General features: G+C 43.4%; 1 protein-coding gene across 4 annotated transcripts in view; it reads left to right on the forward strand.

The window, feature by feature from the left end:
* The window catches only part of LOC107140446 (phytanoyl-CoA dioxygenase, peroxisomal-like), a 66,214-nt gene that overhangs the window by 22,446 nt on the left and 34,814 nt on the right, over positions 1-8,954 (forward strand). The window contains exon 9 of one of the 4 annotated variants that reach the window (XM_048809196.1): positions 4,551-4,553. The exons of 2 other annotated variants lie outside the window; for them this stretch is intronic. In XM_048809196.1, coding sequence (XP_048665153.1) covers positions 4,551-4,553 — 3 coding nt within the window. Of the gene's footprint in view, positions 1-4,081; positions 4,166-4,550; positions 4,554-8,954 lie in introns of those variants that run through there. One more of the 4 variants, XM_015483520.2, reaches the window with a different exon arrangement.

An 8,954-nucleotide genomic window follows, 5' to 3' on the forward strand; every position in this document is an offset into this window, starting at 1 on the left:
GGGCTGGGGATGTGGCTCAAGCGGTAGCGCACTCGCCTGGCATACGTGCGGCCCGGGTTCGATCCTCAGCACCACATACAAACAAAGATGTTGTGTCTGCCGAAAACTAAAAAATAAATATTAAAATAAAAATAAAATAAAATAAAAAAAGTAAAAAGGCATTCTGTCCATCTATTACTACAAAAAAAATTAAAAATAATGCTCCACTGTATGTCTATACCATGTTGTGCTCATTCTCCTGTCTATTGCAGATTGCTTTCCATTTTCAGTGATTCTGAACAGTGCGCCTGTGAACATGAATGTACACATGTCTCTTTGAGAACCTGCTTTCCATTCTTTTAGTATCTCTTGACTTTCAATTCCAGAAGTGGAATTGCTGGATCCTCTGGGAGTTCTATTGTTAATTTGTAAGGAGTCACCATACTGTTTTGTCCAGTGTCTGCAACATTTTATGTTCCCATCAATAGTGAAGGAGCCTTCCAACATCTCCATTTCTTTGCAGCCACTAGTGAGTTTTTATTTATTTATAGTAGCCATCTTACCCAACCCTGATATCTACCCCTGAATTATATTTCCCGATCCTCCCCACTTTAAATTTTTTTTTTTTTGAGTCAGGGTCTAAGTTGCCCAGATTATCCTTGAACTTGTCATGCTCCTTCCTCAACCTTCCAGGGAGCCTGGATCAGAGGCCTTCAAGGGCATGCCCAGCAGTAGCCATCTTCCTGGGTATGAGGTGGTGTTGCATCTGAAACATTTGACCCAAATAACATCTTTAGCCCACACTTCTACAGACAATGGAAAGCTAAACATGACTCAATTATGGAACCTGTTTGGGGCACATTTAGATTGAAGACTGGAAGGTTGGACAGGCCTACGGCTGACCTGGTGATATGAACTGGGAAAATATATTACAAAACTGCCTTCCATGTTTATGAAGGCAGGACTTTGTTCTCTAAGGAGATATGCCTTGTGAACAAAATCTGGGACAATGATTCTACTGTGATTATATCACACTGTAATGTGTATATAATATTTATTTTTTAGTTAATTAATATTTATTTTTTAGTTGTAGTTGGACACAACACCTTTGTTTTATTTATTTATTTTTATGTGGTGTTGAGGATCGAACTCCAGGCCTCACATACACTAGGCGAACGCTCTACTGCTGAGCCACCACCCCAGCCCTGTATTTTTATTTTTTATTTGCCAGTGTAGGTGATCCCACTCAGGGCCTGGAGCTAGGCAGCTGTTCTGCCACTGAGTTACATTCCCAGCTCCCTCCCCCATTTTTTGTGAGAAGGTCTCACTAAGTTGCTCAGGATGGCCTCAAATTTTCAATCCTCCTACCTCAGCTTCCTGAGTAGCAGGGATTTCAGGTGTATGCCATACCCGACACAATCTACAACTCTAGTTTGTTCAAACTGTTCCAGCTTTGGCCATTAGAAGCTGTTGCTGTTGCTTCCTGGGTCTCTTTGACATACAGACCCTCACCTGTGTAGGTTTTTGCTTTGTTCTTAATTATTAGCACTGCCTACTTTCAGCCACCAGGGGATGCTCCAGGCTCACCTGCATCTTTCCTGTCCTGTGCAGTGATCAACCCCTTCTACCAGATGAAGCTTTCCTTCAACTGTACAGGTAAAAATGTAGGCATCTGGGAAGAAAAAGAAGACTTACTCAGGGATTCTCACTAAGATCAAGTCACAAATACGTTGCTTTTTAACCTGAGTTAAATAATAGAAATTCAACATAAATAACTCATACTTATAGAATTTACTTATCAATGTAGGCTCCTTGGTTCCAAGAGGGATTTGAGGTGTTTTCTGATGTTACCATTGTGCATAGGAGAACTTGTCATTTCCTGAATGTGGGGTGAGGCAGGGGCCATGGCCTCCCTTGGTTCCTCTGCTTCCCTCGCCTCCCCCACCTGCTCTTGCACATCAGAGTTGTGGGGACAACAAGAGCGCCTCAGTCCTCCAGGAGAATGTGAGGTTTCTGAGGGGCCTGTTCTTCCTCCAGCAGACATGACCTGCAAGTCTTTGTTGATTTTTCTAGTTGAAGAATGTGCCAGAAGTCCTTGAAAGTAGAGTTCTGGATACTGACCTCCCAATAAGTCATGTTCTCCAGAGGACCACGGCTCTCATAGATTTAATTTCACAGCCAAAAGCTCAGTGAAACTTGTTGAGTTTTTTTTTTGTTTTGTTTTGTTTTTGGTGCTAAGGATTAAAGTCAGGTCTTTATGAACACTGGAAAGCACTCTGCCACTGAGCAACACTACCAGCCCCTGAAACTTGCTTTGAGGGCTCTCTCCTCACCTGGATGACAGGCATCTTAAAAGGAGGGACAGCATCTTTCTTACTTACCTTTGTAATTCCAGCATTCAGTCTATATCCTGGTGTGACAGGTGCTCAAAAATCTTGACTAGACTTGAAGGTATTAATCAATATGATGTGAACTTTAAATTGGTAAGTCCTTCGTGAAGTTTGTTTGTTTATCTATTTATTTTTTCTTTCCTTTCCTGTTTTTTTTTTTTTGAACTGAGAATTAAACTAAGGGGTCTTCTACCACTGAGCTGCATCACCAGTCCTTTTTAGTTTTTATTTGGAGGCAGGATCTCACTAAATTGCTCAGGCTCAGGTCAAACTTGCAATCCTCCTTCCTGGGCCTCTGGATCTCTGGGATGACAGATGTGTGCCACCACACTCTGCTCATGGAGTACTTCTCTGATCATGGGATTTCAAGTGTCTAAGTGGCCAGGGGCAGTTAGATCAAACCACTAACTTGATGACTGGAACTAACTCACATTACCTTTTGGTGCCTCAGTCTACTCTGTAAACTGCAGTGATGAGGCCATGAGAAGTGTCAATGCCTGTAATCCCAGTGACTTGGGAGTCTGAGGCAGGAAAGTCGCCAAGTTGAGGCCAGCAGGGCAAATTAGTTTGATATTTCAAAAGGGATGGGGGAAAGCAATTTCCTAGTATGCTTGAGAACCTCTGTTTCATCCCTAGTCAGTCAAGAAAAAACAACAAGAAACCCCCAAGATATCTAGAGCTTAGTGATGGAGAATGTGCACAGGGTCTCATGCATGAGCCCTAACAGGGAGCCACATCTGAACCAGTGACATAATCCCATTCATATTTCTTCACTTATCTGGAAAGGAATCTCTTTCAGAGTAAAGGTTTTGTTCTTTTATTCAGAGAAAGAGGAACTGAATTCACATTTTTTAATTTTTATTTTCTTCTCCCAGCAGTTCTCACTTTGTACCAGGCGAGGGCAGTAATGGAACACTTGTTTATCTGGACCCAGTGGGGTAAGTGGTGAAGCAAAATGATGCAGGGCGCTGAGTCCCCCAGAGGACAGTGTCTTTAATTTAAATGCGGAGGCATATAAGCTGTCTTCTGAGAACTCTCAGAAACCTCAGCGGACTAGTTCAGGGTCAGGTATCCACCCTGGGGATGATCAGATCAGCAGTATGAAATTGAACATTGTAGAGGAACCAGTAGGTGTCAGATAGTAGTTAGTTATGAGCAGTGAAATTTGAGCCAATAACACAGCAGGGTCATGGGGTTTCTTTCATTTTTTTTTCAATGACAATCAGGTAACTTGTAGAAGAACAGGTGCACTAACTCTGAGAATAAACAGATGAAAACAAAGTTTATTGAAAATATTATCAAGAAAGAAAGATCAACTGGGCTAAATCCTGGCAGGGTCTACTAAGATCATTGTAAACTTAGTGTTTATGGCCTTAAGTTTTTAAATGTATTTCAGAAGGGAAATTTCATTAATAGCACAGATGCACTAAGATAAAGTCTGCCCTCAGTGACCCCAGCACCTGCATTAAGATAGGATTGACTTGTGGATGTAGCCCCCCTGAATAGGATGGTCACCATGACAGTTCCAGAGAGGACCCACTAGGGTCAAAAACTCCTCCAGCAGGTGGGAAGGGGCAGACCAGCATCTGATTGGTAAAGACTGCAGGAGGGGGAACCCACTTCTCCTGGTAAACAGCAAAGAGCATTCAAGTTGGGAGCAGCACTGGTTCCTTTGCTCTTCTCTGCTGGAGTCCACCCACTCTCTCTCTCAGCTCTCTGCAGAGCCCTACTGTGCTCTCACTCCTACAAGAAAATTCTCTTGCTTGGCTTTTCCTGTCTGACTTTAGATTATCCTCCATGGAAATACCAGACCTGAGGTTTGGAGCTTCAGCTCCCCAACCTCCTGTGACACTGGGTCCTTCTGTGAGCAAGACTTTGAACCTTGGAACAACAAATGAAGAATGCCATGGGAAAGGCATAAAGAACCCAAAGTTGAAGGCCAAAGGGAAGAGCATGATCTAATGGCTGATTGATGTTCTCTCTGTGAAAATGGGAAATGGCTTTTGAACTGCTGGCCTTTCGGCACTGTCACCAAATTGTATAAAGACACCATTTAATAAACAATAACAAGTTGACAAAGAGCAACATTCTGCAAGTAACTCCATGATAAAGAAACAATGAAAAATTGAGGGGAAAAAAGAGAGCAGGCGCAATGTCAATCGTCTGTAGATCTTACAACAGGATGTTATAAGTCTCTCACACTGAGCTCACACATCACTCCCAGGCGCCTGGGGGCGGGGTGGAGGCTGCCTTCCCAAAAACAAAAAGAATTTTAAGTTCTGTAAGAACATTTAAATTATGCTAGACAGTATCAGACTTTTCTGGGAGTCATTTATTTCATACACTTAAAACAAACAAACAAACAACAACAAAAAAAAAACAGCCAAACTCTAAAATTTGGGTTGAACTTGCACTAAATTGAATCTCTTTTAAACCCCACAAACGATTTTTTTTTTTTTTTTGGTGGAAACACATAAATTTTACTGGTTTAGTAGTGGAAAGAACAGTCTCCAGAATGGCTGCTGATGGATTGAAGCTCTGAAATTTAAGTGTGTTTCTGGGATCATGCAGAGAAGGTCCTTGTAGATTAGAAACAGGCCTTGTGAGAAGAAGGCTCAGGTGACAGTGGCCTCTGCACTGACCAGGTGGCCCAGGGAGTGTCCTGCATCCTCCATAGGCTGATCCCCAGAGGGGGAGACCCTGGATCCGCTGGGGAGGGGGGGCCGCCACGTGTTTCCTAGGACCAGGTAGCCCCTCCCTCGCCAGGAGCAGGGCTGCACCAGAATAAAGTGGCGCGAAGGCCGGCCCTGGCAGTTGGTGTCCTCACCTCCACCGTGGAGCAGCAGCGCGCAGCCGCTCGCCTGACGATGGTTCTGGAGCACTTTGGCCGCTCCTTGCTCAGGGGCGTGGTATCCTGTGTGCTGAGCTGGGCTCCGAACAGATAGGGCACCACAGCCTTGGTCTTGGAGGTGGCCCCAGGCCCGAGTGATTGCTTCCAGGGTGCTTGCTCTTCGAGGCGCTCCCTGCCACTGCCGCCACCTAGGCACATCACTCCCAGGCGCCTGGGGGCGGGGTGGAGGCTGCCTTCCCAGGCGCTGGCGGCCCCCACGACCTCAGAGGCCTCTTTCTCGGCCATCAGGCGGCCATCAGGCATGTGACTGTCCTGTTTTCTGTGGCTCTACCTTTCTGGTCCTTCTTAGAGCCAGCAATTTCTTGCTTCATGAAGAGTGAGGGGGAGGATTGGGGTCCCAAAGGAGGGCTTGCCATAGGCAGCTGCCTTGTCATTTTCTGCACACGGTGTGCACGACCTCTGTGAATATCTGGAGACCAAGAAATGCCCGAGGACAGTCCCACTGTAAACATGAGCCAGAGCTTCCTGGAAGGAACCTAGGGGGCAGGTCACTAGAACCTTCCCGGGAGGGGATGCCAATCCTCTGAAGGGATGTGAGCTGGACACACTGGCTCTGCCCAGGGCAGTCCCCTGGAGATAGAACGCTCTCTCAACCTGCACTTCGGGCTGCTCCCCTTCCCAGGTGGGCTCTGTGCTCTGTGGCAGCAACCTCTGGTGACCTGGGGACCCTGGCAGAGTCTGCACTGGTGTCTGGAAAAGGATTTAGAATCCAACGCCGGGGTTGTCCTTGAGTCTTCAGAAGTGAATGCCAGCAGGGTGTGTGTGCCAGGCTTGTAGGGGAGGAGCAGATCCAGAAATGTGTGAGTATGAATAGGACCCACAATTCAAATCGATTTCTTGAACTACTTTTGTCTGCTCAGTTTAAGCCTTCTAATTCAGAGAGTGCTTTGGGAAGCTCTGTAGGAACTGCCTGGAGTTTTTCCTTAGGCCAATAGCCTCTCTTCTGCTTTATGTAAACATCCCAACATCTCTCCTAACTAATTGGTTCTATTAGCTGTTTCTTGGACTTTCAGTGTTGCTCTTCCCAGTGGGTTTCCAAGCAACAATGTGGGAGAACACTGAAAATTTAAGCTTTGCTCATAGGATAATAAAGAGACCCCAGGTGAGGATGTCAGCTCATTTTACAGGTGAGAAACAGAGACTAGGAGAGATTAAAAACCTGGACCATGGTCATTTAACTAAACCAGTGTTTGTCATAGTATGTTCTATGGACCAGTGTCATCTGCATCTCCTGGGAACTTGTCAGAAGAAGTTGTTAGAAGAGGACTTCAGCTGTGCAGGTGTAGCTCAGTGGGTTTAGCTCAGTGGTAGAGGGTTTGCCTAGTACCGCAGGGCCCTGGATTTGATCACAAGAATAGTGGGGAATGCGAATTCTATGATTCAACTCAACTCAGACTGAAGAATCAGAATTTAAGGGTGGAAATCTCAGGTCTCTTAGCTTGGTGCTTTTGACCAGGCTAAATTTTGAGAGCTACACTGGGAGCAGAATTGAGGTTTCTTGGTCCAGTCTCTCAATGCTTTGCTTTTCTTCCCTACCATTCTGGGGACAGAACCTAAGGTGTGGTGCATGCTAGGCAAGTCTCTCACACTGAGCTAAATCCCTGGCTCTCTCAATATTTTTTTAAATTGGATTTTCTTACCCTGCTTATTTTTTTAAAGTAGTGCTGAGTTTAGAGATTAGTCTTTTCATGGATATGTTCTATAGCACCAATGTTGAACATGGCTTTCTGCAACGATGGGATATTCCATACCTGGACTGTCCAATGCAGTAGCCCCAGCAACATATGGTTGTTGAGCTGTTGAAATAGGACCAGGTGCAGTTGAAGGACTGAATGTTGACATTGAATGAATTTCAGCTAAAATAGCCAGAGATGGCTGCTGGCTATGACATTGGACTTTATTATCCACAATTTGTAGTGAATGTTTCCCTAGTGTTAGATTTTGGAAGTTTTGTGATAGATTTTCTCCAGTTTTAATTGTTTCTTAGAAGGGAGATTTTGAAAAAGGGCTAATCATTTTTGAAGTATAAAATGTCAAGTTTTTTTTTAACATGAAGATAAGTAGAGAGGGGAAATTAAATACATGTAAGTCATTATTCTACCATTGACAAATCGTAAACTTTTTGGTGTTTTTCTTTCCTATGCATAGTATTAAAACCCAGGAATATACTGTATGAGTTTTGTGCACACATGTTTTCACCTAACCTTAGATCATAAACATTTCCATGTCATTAAAATTTCCCTGAAAACAATAGTGACAAAGAAACCTTGCTACAGGAATGGAGGAGAGGCAACAAGAACTTTGGTCTAGAGTCTGGGATCTGAGTGTCTTTGCAATGACAATTTGCTGAGAGTCATTGACCCAGGCAGGGTGTTAACCCCTCTGCCTCTGAGAGAGCAGACAGGAGCTCATAATTCTGACTCTTGGCTTGCATTCTTCCTGGATTATGACACTGTCATCACATTTGATAGAGATGTCACTTAAGAAATGATAACCTGTTCATGAGAAGTGACACTCTGAAAGGAACTCTTTTAACTAAAGAAACAATGAGAAAATAATAGAAATAATGAGATGCTGTGTCAATAATGTCTAGTTAAGTTTGGAAAAGAGATTTTTAGAAAAAGAATTTTTAGTTCTTACACATATTTAAAATTAGACTAGACTGTGGGACTCATACTATTCTTGTAGTCATGACTTTATTTTATGGACTCTACCCTTCCTCAGTCCCATGACCAACCAAACTTTCTATGTTTTGGAATGAAGTCTAACTTAATTAATTATATATTTTTGTTGAATAGCCCCTGATCTTTCCTTACTTCTAGAGTTGAATTTTGGATTTGTTCTCATTCAGTGGTTTCCTAGGAGGAGGTCTCATGGATTAAGACAGACTGAAGCCTTGAAGCCGAGTGTGAGTTCTGTCCTGATTCAGCCATTCCCCTCTGGGTGACCTTGGCCAGTTACTGAGCTCTCCAAGCCCAGGTTTCCTAGTACAAGAGCAGGAATGACTATAAAGCCCTTTATCTTCCTGCTACCTCCCCAGATTATTGTGAACATGAAACAAAGTGATATAAATGAAAGGACTTAAAGCAGCAGTGTGTACTTGTCAGGGTGATGTGGGAAACCCGAGCATCTGGTGTCTGTTTAGGGAACTCCTTTCCTGGGAGAACCACCCCAGAGCAGGCAGTTGTTTCTAGACAAGGTTGACTCCCAAATTTTACTTTATTTGCCTTAATTCACACGCAAGGTAGCTACTCACACTTCAGGACCTATTGCCCCTGCCAGTTTCCATCCTCAGCAATTCCAGTAAGTAGATGTCATTTTAACTGGTAACTCTTCTATGCTTTTCTAGTGTAATTTGGATATGATATAAAATATATGTTGCCTGTTTAGAAATCATTATACAAATGCTTTGTTTGTAGGATTTGTTCTAATTAATTAGTAGAATTGTGGATGCTTTTGAAGATCTTGACTTTATTTTTTCTATATTTTTTTCTAAACTTCAGAAAGAAGGAAAACTATCAGAAAATACATAATCTGAGTTTTGAAAATATAAGCATGGAGCTGGGGATATAGCTCAGTTGGTAGAGTGCTTGCCTCACATGCACAAAGCTCTGGGATCAATCCCCAGGCCCCCCCCCCAAAAAAAAAAAAAAAAAAAAAAAAAAAAAAAAAAA

The sequence above is a fragment of the Marmota marmota genome, unplaced genomic scaffold (genome assembly GCF_001458135.2).
Source record: "Marmota marmota marmota unplaced genomic scaffold, marMar, whole genome shotgun sequence".
Lineage (NCBI taxonomy): Eukaryota > Metazoa > Chordata > Mammalia > Rodentia > Sciuridae > Marmota > Marmota marmota.